The 22,599-nt window shown below is 41.6% G+C and overlaps 1 protein-coding gene across 2 annotated transcripts in view; it reads right to left on the minus strand.

Annotated features, from left to right (window-relative positions):
• The window catches only part of grk4 (G protein-coupled receptor kinase 4), a 56,664-nt gene extending 35,571 nt beyond the window's left edge, over positions 1–21,093 (minus strand). The window contains exons 1-2 of one of the 2 annotated variants that reach the window (XM_080880235.1): positions 20,764–21,093; positions 6,130–6,225 (exon numbers count right to left, since the gene is read on the minus strand). In XM_080880235.1, the coding sequence (XP_080736361.1) occupies positions 6,130–6,225; positions 20,764–20,815 (148 nt within the window). In that variant the 5' untranslated portion in view covers positions 20,816–21,093. The remainder of the gene's footprint in view (positions 1–6,129; positions 6,226–20,763) is intronic. The other variant, XM_080880234.1, reaches the window with a different exon arrangement.
• Between the last annotated feature and the right edge of the window lie 1,506 nt (positions 21,094–22,599).

The following is a 22,599-nucleotide window of genomic DNA, read 5'->3' on the forward strand; positions in this document are numbered from 1 at the left end:
CCTCACATTAAGAAGATTCCTGGTCCAAACCTCCTTTCTGTGAGGATTCTGCATATTTTCCACATGGTCTCCAGGGACCCCAGCTTCCTCCCCCAGAGTCCAAAAGGCATGCATGGCGGGCAAACCGGTGATTCTAAATTGCCCATAGGTTTTAGTGTGAGCATGAATGGTTGTCTCTGTCTCTGCATTGGCTCTGTAATGGACTGGCATCTTGTGCACAGTGTACCCTGCCTGTGTTCCTGTGATAGCTGACAATTTAGGAAAATAGGTAGAGAATACCCAAACTAATAAATGGCCAAAGCACAACATCAACATTGGCTTAGTCTGATAGTAATTTTCAAGCAACAAACCACCAGTGCTAGAAAATTTACCAGTGAAGTGCTGAAGAACTGCTGGACTAAGTGTGAGAATGGATTTTTACTTACTGTTGCACTCTGCTCAACCAAGACATTCTCTAACTGCTCTAACTTTGTCCTCTTTAATAAAAACAAAAGCCAAAGAAGACAACTGATCTTTATATATCTCTTGTTCTTAGACAACTGAATGCATTAACACCCCTCACAGTGGCCGTGAAGACAGTCTCCCAGAATATAAAGTACTGCATATAAAGTGTGTGAAACCGACCCAGAGGCAGAACTCAACACATTTTATATTTTCATTGTTTTAGTGGTTTTTGTTTTTTACTTTCAAAAGCATAAGACTGTAACATTTCTGCTATAGCACACAGGGTGCTGCACCGCACCTCGCATAACTCAAAGGCCTCAACAATCAGAAACAGCTCAGGCTGTGCTTTACAATATCGTCCGTGATAAAACCAGAATACATTTTTCTGTATAATAAAAATGTCGTAGTGTGATATAACAGTCTATAACAATACCATGAATTGAAATGCCCTATGTGCGCAACTACGAGACAAGCCCAGGCATGTCTGAAAGCAAGAGCACATGTCAGTGTCCGATTGAGACTAATTATCTAAAAAGACTTCAAAAACATGCAACAAAACAGTACTATGCAAAATACGTGAGAAAAATGTTCCTGCTAAATGTACAGTAATGTCGAAAACAAGGGCTTTAAGCAGTTATTTTACACTTTTACCTGAACATCCTAGGCTATTAGTCCCATGCATGGGACTAATAAAGGTTATCTTATCTTATTTCGCCTCCATTTCCTACACTTCTAAATGCTGCTGCCTGCAAGCTGTAAGCATCAAGAACATTTTTTCAATCTTTTTTCTGTATCATCAGAAATTTCATTATTATTATTCATTTGTAATTATTACTATTCGTTATCCATTACAACAAATTATCGGATAGTTTTGAGGCTAACCTACCCGTCCTGACAAACAGGTATAGATCAACTTTCTAATGCTTTCTTTTTTCACCATTTAATTTCTCACTGAGCATTAGACTAGTGAGTTCAGCCAGCTGACAAAAAACATGAAACTTTGGGTTGGCGTCCCGTCAGCCGTTCTGAAAATTAAACAAACATTTATTTTGTTCAGAGAAAATGACCTCTGACAAGGTTTCAGTCTAGCATGAGAAGTTTTTCAAGTATTTCGGGACATTTTCATCCTAATGACGAGTTTTGCTTGTTGCTCCAGTGGTGGCAGTTCTCTGCTGAATCACAACACAACTGGCTGACTCTTTAGGGTGACAACATCTAATTTGCGTAAGAAAGAAGCCACAGAAACTATTGTGAAATTGTCTGGAAAGCATTTTTTTCCCCCACTAATTGCAAAAATATACCCGTTTTTCAGTAGGACTGTCAAAATTAAGAAAAGTATCTGTGTCACATTTCATTTTTACTCAGTAAGTTTCTCAGAATTATTTAAATAAATAGTACATTTACACCAGTTGTTAGTGTTTGATTTTTGCTGTACCCATTCACAGGTTTGCAACACACAACAAATCTTTTTATGAATAAACACTGGAGAAATTTTTCTTTATTTTTTAACAATGGTAACAAAGCGTTTCTATGACACTGCAGATCCACTTCATTGATGTTGTGCCTTCTCTCTCCAGTAGATTTTTCGTCCTATTTGTTGTACATGGTTTTCCATCCCAACCAGTCGAGGCAGATAGTTGCCCCTTCCTGATACTGGTTCTGTCCAAGGTTTCTTTCACAGTTGTGCTTCCTCAAAGGTGACTGCCTGAATGTTGGGGTAATCTCTCTAATGTTGTAGGATCTTTACCTTACAATTTAAAGGATTCATCTAGAGATGATTGTTATTGTGAGCTGATGCGATATAAAATTTAATTGGACTAATGCTTTTGACTTTTTGACTGTCATTTGTGTAGAAGGGAGTAGTTTAAGCAATTTGAAGCACATACATTTGTTTCTTTTATTGCATACTCCTTATCTACATTTATATTTCTATGAGGATGTTTACTCATACTTTTTGTGCTCCCCAACTGCAAAACCCCCCTAATTTCTCAATAATGTCTTCCTTGCTTATGAGGAACTTATCCAATTTCCTAAATATGAACAAATATGAAAGGAGATTGGGAAAGAGGGAACGCACACAAGGCAACAAGGTGTCAGAGAAAAATGGAACTGGTAAATAAGGGGATTAAAAAGAGAGGAGGGAGCACTGTAAGGCTCGAACTAGCACGGGATACTAACTGTCTGAGCCAGTGAATGCAGCTGTAATTACAACTCAATCAAAACTCCAATTTAGACCAAGACAGAGTAGATTAGTGAGACAGTGAACAGTCAGCTAAATGCTCACAAGCGTGCAATGGGTGCAGGAGTGCATGCCCGTGTTTGTGTGCAAACAGACACCTGCACGGCCAGTGCGCACTGCTGCTATGCAACAAGCATTTAGTCTCCATCCAAAATACCTATGCTTTCAGGACCATGTTAACATGCTAACGTGTTTGCAGTGATCAAAAGTAAGAGGTGCCCATATAATATATGTATTAACTATGCCAAAAAAATAGAATGGTAAGAAAGAGATGGACAAAAAAGAAAGAAAGATGGAGAGAGAGGTCTAAGGCTGGCAGACAAAGTGCCTGCAGCCCACATAATGTAATCTAAGCTTCCTAGAATTACCGTTCACTTGTCAAGGCTAAGGTCAAATGCCTGACATTATCAAGACACAACAAAGACTCTGCTATCAGTCGCTACACTGTATTCTGTCCACTGTGCTCGCACGGGCAAGTGTGAGTGTTTCTGCACGTGTGTATGTGTGCACGCACATAACTACACGCCTGTGTGTTTAAGCACACCAGGAGGATTATTTTGATCTTGTACTCAGTGTGATAGGGAAATTACGCAATAGCATCTATGTAATAGTGACGTACATAAACCTTAACAGCTGCTGTATGCGCGCATGCACACACACAAGGACAAACACACACATGGGCAGGCACTTATTGCCCATTTTTAGAATCCTGTGCACATTAATATCCAAATGGGAATAAATACATGCAAGGTTATATTTATGTGCTCGGTACCATCCTCCTCACACATTAATAATAATAATAATGATAATAATAGATGGATTGATTTCAGGTTACACAAAGAGATTTTACATTAAATAACCAGAATTGCTGCTTTGCTGTTCTAGGCCTGTGCCTACCAGTTAAGCCAGCAGCCCCCAACCCCCAGGCCATGGACTGGTACTGGTCCGTGAGTCGTTTGGTACCAGGCCGCGAGAGTTGAGGCTCGGGTGTGAAATTTATGGTTTTCAGGGTTTTTATCGGTTTTATTTTGTTGTATTTATCCACGACACCTTAAAGGCCAGTCCGTGAAAATATTGTCGGACATAAACTGGTCAGTGACACAAAAAAGGTTGGGGACCGCTGAGTTAAACTACAGCTTACGAACACGTCTGTCCAGACAAAGGCAGTGGAGGCTGTGAAAAAAGCAAAAATGATCATAGAAACTAACACATTCAAACAAATAACGGATAAACATCGTGAGTTTTGAGTAGTGATCTGAACATCAGTGCTGGCTTGGAGATAATGATCCAGGAGGAGAGAGCTTTAAAGAATTCTTTCGCTTGGTCCTGATTGGGGTTGACAAGAATTTGGCATTAAATGAGTAGAGGCTGATGGAAGGTGTGTGGTGATGAACAGAAGGACTCTGAAATGGATTCTGGTGTGGGACAGGAGCCCAGTTAAAGTTTTGAAGGGACAGGAGTAATAGTGGTTGCAGGACTACGGCATTTAGCAGAGTTGTACAGGAGTTTGATTACTTGTACTGTAAAGAATGCAGTTGCAGTAGCAACATCTGGATGTGCTGGAGGCATGGATAAAAGTTTTGGAAGTAAAGAAAAAAAAAATTCCTGGGGAAAAAAATGTTCTTTGCTGCGACACGCTGAGGTTAAAGGAGAGAAGTGCCAAAAATTACTCAGACGCAGAGTGGAGTTGCTGATGGTGAGGCACATTTGGGGGTTTGGGACCAATCATGTCCTGACTTATCATTTTAGTTTGAGCCAGTAAACTTTCATCTGCGATTTAATGGTGCTGGTGTCCAACCACATCATGTTGAAGTATGACGCTATCAAAGGGAGAGGATCCAGAGGATGAATAGAAGAGGGACAAGCATTAAACACAGGGGATATCCTGTGATAGAGGTGTGCCTGGGCTTAAGTTCATGAACTGTTGCTTTGTTGTTTGAAATACATGACTGAGAGGCTGTGGCAGGGTTATTAATGTCGGGACAAAAGAACAGTGTGGTTGTTGGTATCAAAACTCGTACTGAGTTCGAGGAAGATGAGGATGCAGTGTTAATCAGAGGCCGAATGAGGAAGGGAGAATGGTGAGAAGAGATAAGTACACACTGGGGAATTCCCCAAGGAACTACATGCCTAACAAGCATGTAAAGAAATGTGTGTGTGTGTGTGTGTGTGTGTGTGTGTGTGTGTGTGTGTGTGTGTGTGTGTGTGTGTTGGGGGGTAAGGATGTCCATATCCATTGTGATTGTTAGCTGGTGTATTGCAACTCCTAGACACAACCATGACTGTGAATATGAAAGTTCACCTGACTGTGGACAGGTTGCCACAGACAGGCCTTCAGTTTCTCCTGTATGAAACTGAAGGCCTGTAGTGGCAACCTGCCACTGCATGTGGCGAATAAAATTTGAACTTGAACTTGGTTCCAGAAACTGTACAGCCACTTACAGTTATTATTATTATTAAGGCGGACATGGAAATCACCTGGGATAGGAACAAAAAGGTGAGAATGCACACAACTGGACCAGAGATGGAGATCGATTTTTTTCAAGATTTGGATAATTAGTTCTATGAATGAAGACTTGCGATCTGAAATCAACACGACGACGAGTGCAATCAACACCGAGTATGAGACATGTCCTCCGCGAATATGTGCATCTACATCTTTGACTCTGCCTTCTTCCTATCCTCTCCTGTCCTCGAAAGATCTTTTCTCTCGTTGTAAAAAGCCTCTCTTTCCCTCTGTGTTTCTGTTTTCCACTCGTGCTCTCTGTAACTCTCCTGTTCTGCCACTCTTATGTTTCTCTGAAGTGGCTGAAAGAGTGAGAGAGAGGGAAAGAGCTGCAGATAGTGGGAGGGAAAGGCATGGAGATAGAAAAGAGGGAGGGTATGCGAGTATGTGGGGGAGGGTAGCACTGCAATCTCTGGCAAAGATAGCTGTGACGCACTATTACACACACACACACACACACACACACACACACACACACACACACACACACACACACACACTTGTGCTGTGGCATTCAGGGAACCATGGTGGGTGGGGGCTGGGGAGGTGAGAAGATAATGAAGCCCAAGAGTAGAACTCTTGTCGGGGGCCACAAAGAGAAAATCCTGCCAGTACTTTCAAGTTAGACCTGGAGGTTGAGAAAAGGAAGGAAGCTGGGGTGAGCATGCTTTCATTTGATGTGTGAACAAGCACAGCAGAAATGTTAAAGGAGAGCTTGAGATTCAGAAACAGCAGTACAAACAGATTCCCTGTCTCAGTCACACGCACACAAACACACACACAGGGTTTCCTGTCCCTTGCTTGTAACTACGGGTGGAGACGGGTAGAAACAGGAAGGAAGTCCAATCTGAACTTCCTCACAGAGTCAGGCCCACCCCAACGACACAGCATGGCAAGTTATCTTTTTGTCTCACACCCACATGCACTACCAGTTTCTTACCGATGGTGCGACGTAGCTCCTCACACTGGCTGATGTGCGGGAGTTTTAGCATCTCTTTCCATTTCTTGCTGCGGCCATTCCTCTTTCCTCCTCCACCTGAGACACAAAATGAGAGTTTCCTCGTCAGCCCATCTATGCTTTAATATTGCATTTGGAGTCTTTAACAGTTTCCATCCATTGGCATTTTCAACACAAACATATGAATAGGGCTGCTGTGAGGACATAAGCCCCACCCATCTGCTGTTCAAACCTACTGTGTGCAAGGATCAGCCAATCAGAATAAAGAAAGGGAGAGGAGCTAAAACAGCTTGTTTTTATTTAGTTATCCTTTACTTCATCCAATAAGGATTATTTTTTAATTATGGAAAACAATTCTAGTACAGTCAAAAAACATAAAGGTGGAAATATGGAAATGAGCACAATAGGTTCACTTCAAGTGTTAGGAAAAGTCTCAGTTATAACCACATGTCTAAATTAAAACCTCTCACAAGAGAAAAGATTTTAAGACATTTCATAACTATCAAAATGAAATGAAATACTTCAGACTTTTTAAGACTCATGGGAACCGTGTGTGCGCGTCTATGCATGTGCGTGTGTGTGGGTGTGCACAAGCTTGTTCATGTTGACCTTGCTTTGACCAGAGGCCAGAGCAGGTGGTTCATCTCACCAGTCGCCTCCATGCATCATGGCAGGGCATGTGGTGAAGAATGTTGACAGCTTCAAAGATCATGGGGCACACACATATTGTGTGTCTCTCTCTCTCGTAAATGCGTGTGCGTGCACACACACATACACTCGCACACACACAGTAATGTTGGGCAGTCGTCTTGGCAGATCAGATGACCCTGATATGAGTGGTAAACGATCTCAAGGCCCAACAGCGCTCTACAGAGGACCCCAGTCACTCTGTATATTTCACAAGGAATCTCATTCCAATAGCAGCAGGGGTGTGTGTGTGTGTGTGTGTGTGTGTGTGTGTGTGTGTGTGTGTGTGTGTGTGTGTGTGTGTGTGTGTGTGTGTGTGTGTGTCCAGAGAAATGGGGAAGAAAAGAAGTCAGGAATGGGAAACAATCCAACTGAGGAGGTTTGCCTGCAGACTGTCTCATCTGGAAATCCCTTGCATTTCCCCTCGATGACCTTCTCATCTCAAACTCTTGCCTCAAGCTCAGCTACACCGGCTATGCTGCAGACATTACATAGTCCACACCCAGCCAGATCCTTTACACAAAATCTACGCAATGTCCAACTGAGCCAATGTAAGAATATAGCAGAAAGCTATCCATGTAATTCATAGTGGGCAACCAGTACTCTTGTATCCTGCCTGTAGCACACTCATGCTATGTAAGTTGTAAGTACAAATCCAAAGTGGATGGTTTCCTGATATTTGCTAGATGTGAGCATGTGTGGATACTGTTCCAACCTTATTCCGTGGACATTATCCACAGGTCATCATTCCATCATTACTGGATCACACACACACACACACACACACACACACACACACACACACACACACACACACACACACACACACACACACACACACACACACACACACACACACACACACACACTTAAAGAGAAAATCTGATATTTTATAACATCTGTCTGCAAACTCGGCCATTATTAAAATAGGTGATCAACATTTTAAAAAGTAGCTCGACACACATTTGCTGATTACAACATCATTTGATTAGGACTGGTATTTTATGGTTTACACAATGCCAGTAAAGTTCCTCTGTGCTATCTCACAGCTTTCCTGCCTTCTCTTCACTATCCTTTCTTAATAAAAGCTACAAAGCGTACATAAAAATATATAAAAACAATGATCCTTGGAGGACCATCCTGACAAAGCACATGGTTCAACACAAATTCACAATTACCCATTTTCCACTATTATGATGGCCTACTTGTGCATCCCAAATCATTGCTAACAAAGGCTGGGGGAATTATACAAGGAAGACAAAAAAATAAGTAAATAAATGAATAAAAATATCACAGTTGTATCTGTGAATAATCTATGAATATTCCCTCCCACAGCCGCTTGCGTCAGAGGTTCCTACTTTAGAGCCCAGCTATTTTGTGGTGCCAGCTTTTAGGGACTAGGAGCAGTCCTTTTTTTCTAGTAGGAATACAAAGACCTGGTTCTAGATTAATCTCGTTCATTAGGGCTGTTCGATATAACGATATATATCGGATGACGATATAAAAACGTCTATCGTTTAATTTTATCGTTTGTTTCGTGGTGTCGCAAAATAAACTGTTTACGGCAATATTTTTTCATCGTTTTGATGGTCACTGTAGTGGCTATATTAATTTCTTAAAGTTCTCTCTTTCTCTTGTATTTAATCAGAATCAGAATCAGAATCAGAATACTTTATTGATCCCTGGGGGAAATTATTTTTTGTTACAGTGCTCCATTTTAAACCAACATTAAGACAAGACAGACAATATGCTAACTAAGAATAGTACAATATATACATATATATACATACATACATACATACATAAGTCACTTATAAATAAATATTTGGAAAAGAAACATGTGTAGTTGTAATATAACCACACTACAGACGAGCAAGCATATGCGTTGTCGTTAGCAACAACGACGATAAAACCATCGCGGCACGTGTCCGCTTATTTATTTTCCACATAAACATTTCACAATAAAGCTCAAGATCCTGTTGAGACTTTTCAAAATAAACTGAATCATGTGAAAGAGTATTCAGAGTGTTTACGGATGAGAAGCAAAAAAGAGCCGCCAGGTGCTAAAAAATAAACCTTAGACTCAAACGTTAGAACAGGCTTTTCCCCGCAGCACGCTGTGTAATAAATACTCACAAAGAAAACGGCGGCCGTTACAACTCATGTCTAAAAATGTATAGTTTCATGCATCGGTTAAAACACTCGACTCCAGGTACGCAACGTGCAGCTGGAAACACTTCACGCAAGTCGAGCTGCCCGAGATTCACAGAATTTACAAAAAATGTTGAATTTTTGTGATTTATATCGTTATCGGACGATAGATGTCTTATATCGGGATATGAGATTTTGGTCATATCGCACAGCCCTATCCATCATCAGTGGAAAGGGGACAATAAAAAGATAAAAATAGCTAAATGTCTTTAGCCAATTCTCATCTCTAATCATTTCATATCTGCCTCTGGACTGTCTATTATACAAAAAGGATGCAAATACAAGGCAGTCTACCTTCCTGAAAACCTCCTCCCTTCAGACAGGCTTGCGTGTTTGCTTATGCCGCAGACAAATGGATGATCAACACTCTTATGACTATGTCTGAAGATCTCTGAATATCAAGATCCTATGTGTTTAAAAGTAAAATATGCAGACGTGAAAATCTGTCAACAATCCTGGAATAGATAAAGTTTTTTTGTTTGGTATGTTTTCCCATGATTTGGTTAAGCGGAAGAAAATGGATGAATGGATGGATAGTTGTGGACTTTTTGTGGATAAATGTTTGAAGCTTGTGGTAAATTTATGCAAGTGGTTACCTGATTTTAAAACATGCAATACTGACATTTTATGCGCTCACAGTACTGTGACAGTCAACAAGGAGAATAGGGGCCAGTATTAATGTTTGATAAGTCTGTGCATTTCTAATTCTGAAAATCTTTTCTTTTAAAAATTTAAAAGTAGATGCATTTCTGCATGTTTTAATAATTAAAAAAAAACATTAGTATTTATATGTGACAAAAAAATTCTATCAGGGGAAGAGAGCAACCCATCTTCTTGTTTCACAGTCAGTGAATTTAAAATGATTAATGTTGGTTTTTCTCGATTACTATGTTACATCAGTACATCAGCCAGCCTAAGTGTGAGTGAGCAACATAGACAGTTTGATTATGAAAACAGAGAGGGAAATCCTCTGCCCCAAAGTTCACTAGACACCAGCTGGCCTGGCAGAGACTTGTGACAGCTTCAGCACAAAATCTCACAGGAGGCCATGACGGTCAAACACCTGCAGAACGAACAGTGTGCACGCTCAGAACACTACAAAAACAACATCCTCATACATCTTCTTCTGCATCAAACTACTTTAAAAAATAAAATATGAAAGAGTTCAACTTTCTGACTTTGCTGTCTGTTGCTTGTTGATTTTCACCCTGAACAAACTGCCTGAATTAGTTTTACATGCAACATGCAACAGTAGTACACACATTACCAAAAAAAAAATATTTTTTTTTCTTTTAACCGTGAGAAAACTTACACTGTTTAACTGGAACTGCTTGTTGATATATGAAGCTTTTAAAATCATGTGGCATCAGGTTGTTGAAGACAGGTATGCTGACGGACCTGTTGTGAGGCTCCAGGGCACACACACCACACACACATACACACACACACACACACACACACAAAGCTATGTTTCCTTGTTGCAGGAAAACTGAATACACAAACAAAAGAGGCCAACGAAGAAAAATGTTGAAGCCAAATGTTGGATTGGCTGTTGCACAGCTGTTGCTGTGTGATGATGGCCAGTTGCAGGAAAAGTCTGCAAATATATTGAGCCAAAAACACTGCAAGATTGATGAATACAATCAAACTTGCTCTGCAGAAAGTAAGAAATAGACAGAGATTTACTTCTCTCGTATTGCCTTCTTATACTGTGAGTAGGAAATGTGAGTGTTTCAGCTAATGGGCTCTATACTGTAAAATTACACGAGACTCAAATTTCCGATGGAAAGAAAGAGAAGGAAACAGGAAATAACTGACAAAAAACACCAGATAGACAAAGATATTGAAAAGAAAAAAGATTTTAATAGCAAGCTTTTGAAGAATGTGTGTATGCGCGAGTGTGCTCATGCTTGTCAGAGCCGGCTGGGCCACCCCACCCTGTTTAAAGTCACTCTGACGTCAAAGCCATGTGTGCAGGCCCTTAATGCAGACAGGATGGAGCAAGTATTTATTTAACTTTGGTTCTCCCCTTCGAGAAAACGGGGCCCTCCATAAACACTGACTTCAGAGAAGTTTTGCTCATTCATAGCCGAGCTACAGCCAGCGCTGAGATCACCAAGCAAGATCTGCAAAAGTCCAACGCATGTGCTGCAGTGACGAGACAAAAAAACCTAAGACGGACTGAGGAAGTCTGACATCAAAAACAAGACATGCAGCTTGAGGATATGCGAGAATGCACATTCCTTTCCTGAAAGAAAAAAAGTTATAGAAAGCGGGGTCATCCCGGTCGTACATCAGTAAGATGTAGCAACATGTCACCAGCTTTTCTGGTTTGAGTTAGACTGGCCACAGTTGCCTCACATCACTCCCCTCTCCATTTCCCCTTGTTTCCTGTCACTCGGTACTGTCACCCATCCAACCAAAGCAAAATGCCACAAAAAAGGCCAGAAAAACTGCTTTGGCAACAGCTGAATAGATGACCCAACATAACACTCAGCTTGTTTAAAGTAACTTTATGTAACCACGTCTTTCTTTTTGATAACAGCCAACAGTCTGTCATTTGTTAAAGGGGACACAAGTGCCATTTGTTCAAATGTGAATAGAGAAATTATATACGTACAAATATATATAAATAAATAAATACAAATTATAGCAGACAAAGTCACTAGCAGTGTTATTTATCTTCCTGAAGTGTATTTTAGTGTATTTTCTGAAGTTTCAAGTCTAACCGGTTAGACACGTATAAAACTGAGACTGCAGAAAAAATAAAAAGAGCACATGTGTACACTAAGTATCTTCATGGAGCTACTGTTTGCAGTTCTGTCTGAGGTGAGTTATGGCTGCTTTAATGAATGTACATTCATTGTCCTCTTTTGAGTCTGCTTTTTCTCCTACTCTGTGATCACTGGTGTGCTTGTAGCTCATGTGCAAGACAAATTCAGTCCCTATATCACTGCCTTTACTTCTTTCATCTCTCTTTCATCTCAAGTGAAAGAAGAAGCCAGACTGGAGGTTGCACATTCGACTGTAGCAGTATCGTTTCAGCGCAGCTCCCCCTGCCCAGCCACATCCTAATTCCTGCAGCAGTTACAAATCCACACTTCAGATTTGCCTTTTATTAATACCAGTTCAAATAGAGTTCACTAGTTATTTCACAGAATGTGTAATAGTACAATTAGGCCTTACAAGTGAGACAAAAACAGTTTCTGCCTGGAAACAGGTGAGACAAAACAGAGACGCAAATCAGTCAGACGATTAGTGCATCGAGGATGCATCTAAATCCAAAACAGCTCTGCACTCCATGGACTCCACAAGACGTCTGAGGGCTTTAGGCACCAAGCAGCAGAAAGTTCAGTAAGGTACAAGGTGAAGCCTCCGTGGATCGAACCTGTTTTTCTAACAACTTCTAGAGATCAGTTGAGTCGAGATATGGCGAAACCTTTGTCATGTTTTTCAAAAACATTACATGTTTTCTTTAGTGAATCAGATTATATTATCCCACCATCGCCATGAAGGGTCATAGCAAACTAAAACTGCAATAAAAATGTTAAAAAACTGCAATAACATTTAGGCAGGAGGTACATCTCGAAGTAATAACCACATAGACCCCAAGTTTGCTGGCCTTGATATGGCCCTTGTGTGGCTGGTGCCACTGACATCAGGAGGAGGGCAACTTTTTATCTCTGTGTGCCACAAATGATCATTTTAATACTCAGAAAAATACACTCTAACAAAAAAGCGTTATTTAAAAATAAGATGAAAAGTCTTATTTGCTCCGATATTGGGAACTAGAAAACAACAGTTCTAAAACACTTAAACGACAAAACACCATCACCGAGTATTTTCTCTGCTGTGATTCCCAGCTTCTTCAGATGTTACCGTGAACATAGAGCAGCGCTGCTGTCATCACAACTCGTTTTTATTTTGAATCACCATATGGCGGAAGACGCCCGGCCATCTGATGAACACATGTCACATGCTGACACTCGGAATAACAGCCACAAGGCCAGAAAATCCAACTCGTCTGTGACAGTCACAGCCTGACCGTGGCAGTAAGCAGCCCGTATTCACACAATATGATTCAGCCAGTTAGGCTACACACTTACGCAGAGTGACTTTTAATGAGTACGTGAAGGTTTACTTCTTTGAACTCTGACATAAAAAGCCGCGTGAAGGTCAAAGATGGGGGTCACCATGTACTTTTGGCACAGAGAGAGGTAATAAGCCAAAAACATTGTTGAGTAAATTAACTACATTGCACATGAGAAACGTTTTTCTAACTTTCAAAACACTGATAATAATGTTTACCAGGATATTCTTACTCAGTACAATCACATCCTGAATATTCGGCGCTTCTTCTGATTTGAAGCCTGTCCAACAGCAGCAGCATAGGTGGAGGTTTGTATTGGACTGCCGCAGCCATCTCCCAAAAACACGACTTAAATAGTAGGAAATGAAAGAGGGTCACACATAGTTTAGGCCCATTGTAATACGAGCATGCACACGCACATAGGCACAATGGAGCCTGGCCATGATAAATGAATGGTCTGTTGCTTTCCCAGTCACTCTCATACAGTGTGTGATTGGCTGGTGCAGCCCCTGATAAGGAAAATATTAGCTGTGAGTATCTGTGTTGCCTATTGAGAGCAAAGGCCCAGTGTTTGCGTAAGGTAATCCATCTGTATACTTGCACTGAAAGACACACATCAGCTGAGAGAGAGGAAAAGAGAAACATGTGAATATCAGCCAGCTCTGCTCTGCTCTACTCCTCACCTCGCTCACATGTTCTGATTCAGCCTCTTGCTGCCCTCCATATATAAACAGTTCTCTTCTCCCGTTATGCCTTCATTAATTCTTTATAACCAGACTTTCCTCCTCCTCCATATGGCCCTGAGAGAAAGAGTGGCTCGCGTGCAAAACTGCGAGGAACGCTGCAACATCACAGTAAATTCCAGTGACAACAAACGAAGAAGTGCGTGGCAGTGCGTGGGGGGGGGGGGGGGCAGCGGATCTCACATGAGGTAGGACAAGCAATTTCTCACATGAGCAAAATGACAAGCACGAGCACACACACACACACACAGAGCACAGCACTTTGCACATAAACAAGCTCCCGTGCTCATTCCAGCAGCGTGCTATGGTGTTTTGCAAGACCTTTTCTTCCTCATGTCTCTGTGCTTGAGGTATTCCATTAAACCGAGCCGAGGCGTGCTTGAAAACTGACCCTTGTTTTCACAGTGTCTTAGGGGAGAAGGGGGAGGGAAGGACAGTACGGGAACATGGTCAGACTAAACTTGAGCAAGATACCGACAGACTTCATGTGGGTTTAAGAGAAGAAACTGAAAGGTTAATCATCTGGGAGTTATCTACAGCTGTCTCTTCGACGAAGGGTGGAATGGTTAATTTCATAGCCTGGCAGGGAAAACTGAAACACAGAAAAGAGGCCTTCCCAGAACGGGGCCCTTGAGCACAGGACACATAGAAGAGATTACACCTTGAAAATGAGCTTTAACAGGACAACACATCGAGTCATATTTGAAGGCAGGACTGACGTGAAATTTACCAAGGACAGAATCTAAAACTGCGACTTTATTAATGTTATAAAAAGAAAAATGTATAAAGCATGAAAAATCTTTAAGGGCATTTAATACACTTTCTACAACTTCTAAAAAACCTCTTTAGAGCAACAAAGCATAAGTCACCACAACACTCCGAATCCGCTCTTACACATAACCTACACATTGTTAAAAGCAGACTGACAGCTGGGTTGTCGTAGGAAGAATGCCCATTTAACATTTAATAGATGTTCATAAAGTGCTTCAAAAGTGCCTCTTCATGTTTACTCAGCTTGCCAAGAAGACATGTTAATGAACATCCCAGCAGCCACCCAGCTAAGCATCCCTGCTAAAGGTATGCAGCAGAGCCGAGTACGCAACACAGTGCATCTCGTTCTCCGCACAGCCCATTTGTGGGTGTAATAACTGTAAAATGAGTCCCACATCAAGGGACAGTCACAAAGCAATGTGTTTTATGAGCCTCAGCTGGAGGAAACACCCCAGAGTGATGACAACGAGTGTTAGCCCAGCTACAACCACAAAACTAATAAAGCTACGCTGGCTAACGTCACAGAAAAACCCTCACAAGTGGTCTGAGAGGAGTGACGGGATTCAAGTTTGAATGGTGGTAAGGAGAGGGCAGCGCACGCACAGAGGTTAGTGACACCAACACCAACGCAGCCATATCTGCTTATACCTGTATTGTTCTATTGCAAAAGAAATTTGAGAGAAAAAAAAAAAATCAAAGCTCATGTGAGCGCTGGACAATCCACATTCCTTCCATTTTAGGTCTGTGATTACATTTAATTCCAGAAAGTCCGAGATTGAAATACCACGTAGGTTCAGTCTCTTTAGCGTAACTCTTGGTGATTACATGTCGAGGTCTCCAGTGGAGTTATCTAACCCTTTACCATAGTCTTCTGTAGATAATTCACATTACTACTTAGCGATTATACTGCGTTTGCGTCCCAGGAGATGAATGTAAAGTTGGTGACAGCTGAAACAAATTAAGATTTCTGCTTTAATAGGATACAAGAGCATATTTCCATTTATCAAATGCATAATACTTATATTGCAGGACAGTCAGATCAGTGCATTTCCAGTCTCTCAATATTTAAGAATAGTTGCTGATGTTTTTTATTGTTTTGTAATTTTTTTTTTTAAAGCTATCTGATTTCTGTGACAGCTTCGCATATCTGCTGTTCTACAGAAACAAACAGAAAACACCCATCAAATGACATGAAAAAAACAAACTAAATATCATTCAGTCAAAGACAAAATGTTCTGATTGAAGAGATAAATTTTTTTTTTCCTCTTTGCCCCCATCATGTCATCACCAATCCTCTTCCAGCAACTATATTTATAACACACAGCTGAATACAACAAGTCAATGCAGGCTCTCAAAGAGCACTCTGGGAAACGCAGTTTCAAAGGCAACTAATTTCTAATACCGGCACCAAAGACTCGCCAACAGTAACACACTGTGTTAGCAGTTTCAAGTCAAGCTTCACCAAAAGGCCCGAGAGCTAGCTGAAAAAAAAAAAGTACTACAACACCCATGATCCTCAGCAGTTTAAACTTGTAAAGTGCAGCTTTAATACATATGGTAATACCAGTTAAGACATTTTGTTTTGTTCTAAGATATAAATTAAGCCTGAGATGTTAAAGTGCTGTCATCTGTCAGCATTACTGGATACATGTCTGGATTTTTCTAGGAACCTTTTCCGTTTTTAACTGTTTACAACACCACTGCTAATATTAAGCTTCAGCATAGAGCTGGGCGATATGAGATTTTTTCATATCACGATATGTTTTTTTCATTTCAGGCGATAACGATATCTATCACGATATAAGCCAAATAACTATATTTGTAAGATTTAAATGTGCCGTTGCTCACAAGTAAAATGTGAAATAATCAGCAGCTTGTTTTTAAATATTTATTTCCCATAATAAGTTCAACAGGGTAGATGTACTTAAGGAACATGAGACTTTTTCAGATAAATAAAGGCAAATATTGCAAACTACACAAAAGGCAGCCGCTAAAGCGTTTAAGTTTCAAAATAGAACAAACGAAACAGACTAAATTGTCAATTCCACTTAGAAACAAAATATTAATTCTAAAAATAAATCTTAGTTTGTTTTACAGAAGAACAGACAAAACTGACTAACTTTTGTCAATATCAAATAAACTGAGAACTAAAAGGAAATTCTCAATCTCTCCTTGTTGTATAGCTTAGCTTTTCAAACAGTTTTAACAGTTACTTTAGTCTGACAAAAGCCGAATGACGAATTAGCGCTTCCAGTCAGAGACTGAGGCTACGTCCACACGTACACGGGTATTTTTGAAAACGGAGATTTTCTGTTTTCGTTTTAAAAAATAATCCCGTTCACACGTAAAGGCAGAAATGAAGGAAAACGCTGCTATGAACATGCCAAAGCAGCAGGTGGCGCTAGATTCCTAACCGTGCAGAAATGTTGGCCAATCAGAAGTCTAGAAGCCTCGGTGGGAAAAAGTAAACAAAGCTGCGGCATAGAAGCAGAACCGAGTCGTATGTGTGGACGGACAGTAACTGTGTGTATATGTAAGCATTTAAACACTGCAGAGAGTAGAATTAACAGTAACAGTATTGTAGAAATTCATTTCACCGAAACAATAACGTGGCGCACAGTGTGACGCATGCACCAGTTTATTGTATTTCCAGACTTGCTTTCAGCACAATTTACAGTGCACGCTACTCTGTTTTTTGTCAGACTTGAAATAGCCGAAATACCTTCACACTACGGAACTTCTTTGGCTCTTCCGTTCGACAATCTCTCCGGCATTGGAACCATCATCGGTTTTCTCTTCGGTCACGCTCGGTTGATTTTTCTAGTCGGCACACTCATTTCCTCCATTATGCGCTGGCTCCATTACCCGCTGGCTGCTTCCCAAACAAACACACGTGCGGCTTGGCACTTGTGCTGTGCGTAGCAAGTCACACGACGTGACGCTGCGGCTGTGATTGGTTCAGCTCTGCGCTACTGAATTTGGATCGGCTGACCTTTTTTTTTTTTTTTTTTTTTTTTTTAAGAGGACAAGAGCGGCGAGGTCTATCGCGATAGCTTAATTTCTCTATCGAGTAAAAGTTATATCGCGATACATATCGTTATCGTTCTATCGCCCAGCTCTACTTCAGCATTAGTTTATTTTTCCAGGTGTACAAAGGGAAGACGTGTCTCATAAAGTTTCTGGCTTCCTTCATAATCTCCTAATTAAGACACAGCTGTACTGTTTGCTTAAAAGCAATATACCAGTGTGTGCCTAAACATCTTTCCCATTTCACGTAAACCACTGTTATATTGAAACTGATCACCAAAAGGTCTCTGCAATGCAGCCATTAAAAACACTCTGACATATAAGTGCAATGGGAGGAGAACTTTTTACAGCAGAAGAGTAAACATAATTTTTCCTCAGCACTCTTCACGCCACCATCTGCTCCTCTGTGATAGGGTGCTCTGCCAACTCAGGTGCCTGCAAAGTATTGTAAACAGTGGAGTCTGCAAGACAAACTATGATAACAGTTTTTTGGGGTTTTTTTTTAATGATCTCAAGTGTCCGTGTTTAAATGTCATGTATTAAATATTTTCTGTGAACATGAACCACCAAAACCACACATCAAATATGTAGTGGTCAGGTTTGTTTATTTACAGTTAAATATTGAACATGGTTGCTTAACACAATGATTAATACACTTCATCGCGGGATGCTTAATGAAACTGCTGCGTTAGGAGGAACTCTTGATTTTTCGGTTGAAGTCGTTTTCTTCTTGGTCTTCCCCCAAACGTCTTCAAACTTCGGGACTTTCTGTTTAACTTCTCGTCACAGTTTAAGACCGCCTCCCCATCAATTAAATACTGTTATTGTTACGCTTTTCCTTTTACATTTTATAACAAATGCATGTGTGAAATTCGCATAGGCAGGGGTGTGGAGCATCAGGAGCAGTGTCATCTCAAACCACTTCCTTTGACGCATGTCATTTCCACTGTGCCAGACTGAACACACCCTATTATAACACTTCTCACTGTGGCCACCCAGTTTCACATGCACAGGTGTATAAAGAATGACTGTATAAAGTGACACTCAACAGTTTTCTGGACACCAACAAATGTGTAGCGGTGATTCAGAGAAGACGAAAACTGTCAACAGAACCCGAGTTGGTTTGCACAGCTTAAGACTAATAATCTGTAATTTTCTCTCTCCACAGTGAGGTCAGAGAGCTACAGAGCAAGTGATTTAATGTCTTGCTGAAGGACACATCAGCAGGGTCACGCAAACGCTGTTATGTACAGTATGGCATGAAGGTAACCAAAGAGAGACTCTTGGATAGAAGGCCACTGAAATGTGATGCATAGAAGCTGCTTTCTGTCTGGATTTGTGTGCTTTTAAAGGTGCTGTTCGCTCTGCAACTAGTTACTCTGCCATTGTGAAAGACTTTGCCAGCTGAGAACACCCACCTATGGAAAGATGATTTAACATCCAACTAGTCTCCAGTGAACCTTCCAGACATAAACTGAGGGGCTGTTGGCCGTTTTAGGCTTAATGATAATTAAGACAATGAATGGTGAATAGCATAGCAGGGAGAAATATAAAAACGCAACTCTAACTATAAGGAGGATGCTTGTGGTGCTGGTGATTTCACTTTCCACCCTTTCCAACCAAATAAAAACAGTGTAAAGGTGTAATAAGCTAGAGCTTTGTATTTTCGCTCAATAAACTGATGTGATCAACTGCCTGTTAAATGACTATCCGGTTAATCAATAAATCTTTCCGTTTCCAGTGCTTTAATTATGTATAACATTGTGAAATTGTTGACAGATGTGCTCTTCCCACTATCTTTGTGCTCCGAGGGCCTCCGAGGGGGGTGATAAGAGAAGGTGAACTCCGGCAGGTATTGAGCCTGTAGATCCGACTCTTGTGCAGTAATATCGGGACATTCGTGGGAAGCCTTTGCCGAGCACCATTTAAAGGCAGCGAAAGGAGAGCCTGGTGCTTTGTCTCGTACGGAGCAACTGCTGCTATGAAATGGATTCACAGCTGCCGTGAACAATCCATTTCACGGCAGTGTTGGCGTTCAGTCTCCAACTGAAACGCATTCTGAATATAATGTAAACCATAAGCAGGGAAGGCCTCTGCACACCGAGGCGCGACCCCCACTCCAGCCTTTCGGGCTTGTGAGTGAATTTGCTTTCGAGAAAAATGCATCAGCTTGCATAATATCATCTGAAATCACAAAGCCTCCTGCTCGATTTTGTTTGGAAGGGGAAGAAAGAGAGAAAAAACACGAGTGGAAATCGTTGAGCAGTAATTACACTTCTTCTCTCCCCCCGCCCCTCCTCAGGCTGCTGATACAGTGTTGCACACCCACCCAGCGCCCACTCACTGGCTACAAAAGTGGCCTCGCTGCTCTGCCATCTCATGGAAAACAGATGGATACTCGCCTCTTTTCCACCTCCAGGTGAGCTGTCTCTGTGGGATCCCCGGCCCACTGAGCAGTGTGCACGATCGAGGCTGTGGAGCCTGGGCCGCCGGGGCTACCTTCTAGTCTCCAGAAGCCCCTCACTATCACATAACCCCCTTCCCGTCTAATCAACAGCCAATGCAGCCGCATACTTCTGCGTCAAAGCACCACACGCTGACTTTACCTGCCTAATTAGGCTTTAAACACACCGAAACCTACAATGACAGGTAAGAAGGCACCGGCGCAAAGAGCCCCGCTGCGCAGCCGAATTTCGCTCCACAGTCAATAACGTGGATATCATTAAATGTCTGTTATGTCATCGTAAATATCCACCAAACCACTGCCGCCTGTGTGAAAAAATTCGCTCGACAGCCTTCATTTAACGCAGCCATCTAAGCACGATGCTGCAAACACTCCCTGCCTTGTTCATCTCCAGCCTTCGGGGCCTTACGTTAAGGTGCCCCGGTGAATCTGCGTGCAGTTCTTGTGCGAGCAGCAGATTTCGGCAGAACATGTTTGGGTTCTGCCCGGAGACAAAGCACTGCGCAGGGATGCGAGACAGAGAAGGCATAAACCCCGAGAAGGACAGGCGGAAAGCTACGGCCAAGTCGCCGAAGAGGGGGAGAAAAGACGATTCATTCTTGAAGCCATTAAGCTGAACTTACCTTCCCGTGCCTTCAGGAGAACCGTGTTGGCCACGATATTTTCAATCTCCATTGTCAGAATGTGAATCCCGAGCAGTCGCGATACATTTCACTCAGAGGAAAAAAGACGGTTTTTCTGATCAAACGTGCCGACGACGGTGAGGCTGCTGCACGCGCGCAAGGCGGACTCTGCGCTGGCGCATAGTAGGAGTTTTAATAGTGGTCGTCGTTCCTCTCCATTGCAAGATGTGTTATCAAACCCTACCTACACAGCTATACGGTTACGACGGGGCTTGTTAGCATTCACAGCCTCCCTCCCGTCCCTCTCCGCCTGCTTTCCTTCCTGTTTCAGCTCCCTCCTCCTCCTCCTTTTCTTCCTCCTCCTCCTCCTCGCCCCTTCTCTGCACAACGAACCAGCAAGAGCAGGAGGGATCAATTTACAAGCGGCACAACTACACACAGATCCACACACAAGTGCATTCATGTATACATGCATGCATGTCCAAGACTTAACCTCCTGAAACTGCCTATGGTTATGTCATTTATTTGGGATTAAAACGTGTTTATGTGTGAGGTTTTTTCCAAGTTTCTCCCGGGAAGAAAAACATAACGTGATACATTGAGAGCTTACTGGAAAGATCTAGGAAAGGAGACCCCCCCATCCCCATTTTTTAAATGAATCCAAAAAGCCTTTCTAAACATGAATGACTGTGTTAATTGGTAAAGTTTCCCTCGCCAGAATTTCCTGCTCAGCTGTTGCATGAGCCGCTTGCTCAGGAAACACGGATGTCACAGAGGCCTAAAGTTGTGTGAACAATGGTGTCGGGGTTTAAGCTGCTGCAAGTCGAAGCCTGACGTACAGCGATAACAAGTTGGTTTTCCGCCTATCATGTCCCAGAAACCAACTGGGACTGTAATCTGACTCATTGATCTAGTAAACCCTTAGGGGGTGGGGGTATGCAAAAAGCACTCCGCCTCCTGAGATAATGTCGAAGAGGTAACACTTTATCAACTTTTGTTTAAAAATGTTTGGAGTTTTGTGACTGGTTTTGCTTCTGTGCATGAGAATGAGCAACTACTACAACAACACAAAGAAATCTCTTTCGGTTTATGTTTTGCTACGAGGGTCATGCAAGAGCGCCCAGGGGTAGGCTGTGGAGAATCAAAGAGCTCAAAGGTCACTGATTCTCACAGGCTTTTGTTAGGCTTTTGTTCAAGATACAGAATCGATCAAACGTGTTCTGCCTGGACTGGATACGCGGTGTGAAAGCAGTAAGACCGAAAGTAAATGTCAGAATAAATGTATTTGTTAATAAGGATGTGTGTTGTGTTGCATAAACAATAACTGCCAGCTTCCTCGTCCAGACCAACACAAATCATACTTGACAAACAGTGGCTCGGGTGGTGCGCATAGATTCAATGCCTCCACCTTGTGGTGATAACACAGAAATACAAAACATGCATTACGTCATACAGAGTTGCATCGTTACAGTTTAAGTAGTATTTTGAGAAAAATAAGCTTTTATTTAGACAGATAAACGTATCATGTGTGAGTCTGACATGCAGCTTTTGCATATTTACTTATTTATTGTATGTAAAGTATTTAAAATAAGTAATTTGGCTAATTTTAAGTCATTTAAATTAACATAATCACCATGTTGTAACAGGTTACTCGGATTGTTAATCAACCATAGACAAAGAGTTTTAATTCATTTGAAAACCTGAGGTTTAGCCTTGGTCACACTAGCTGGAAAACTCAAAAAACAGTTTTATTTGTTGTTATCTATTGCCCACCGGGGCCTTACTCAGACTTTTGAATCTGGTTTAGTGCTCAGCTCAGATAAAATAATCATTGTG

Source organism: Rhamphochromis sp. 'chilingali' (assembly GCF_963969265.1).
Source record: "Rhamphochromis sp. 'chilingali' genome assembly, chromosome: 4".
NCBI classification, from domain to species: Eukaryota; Metazoa; Chordata; class Actinopteri; order Cichliformes; family Cichlidae; genus Rhamphochromis; species Rhamphochromis sp. 'chilingali'.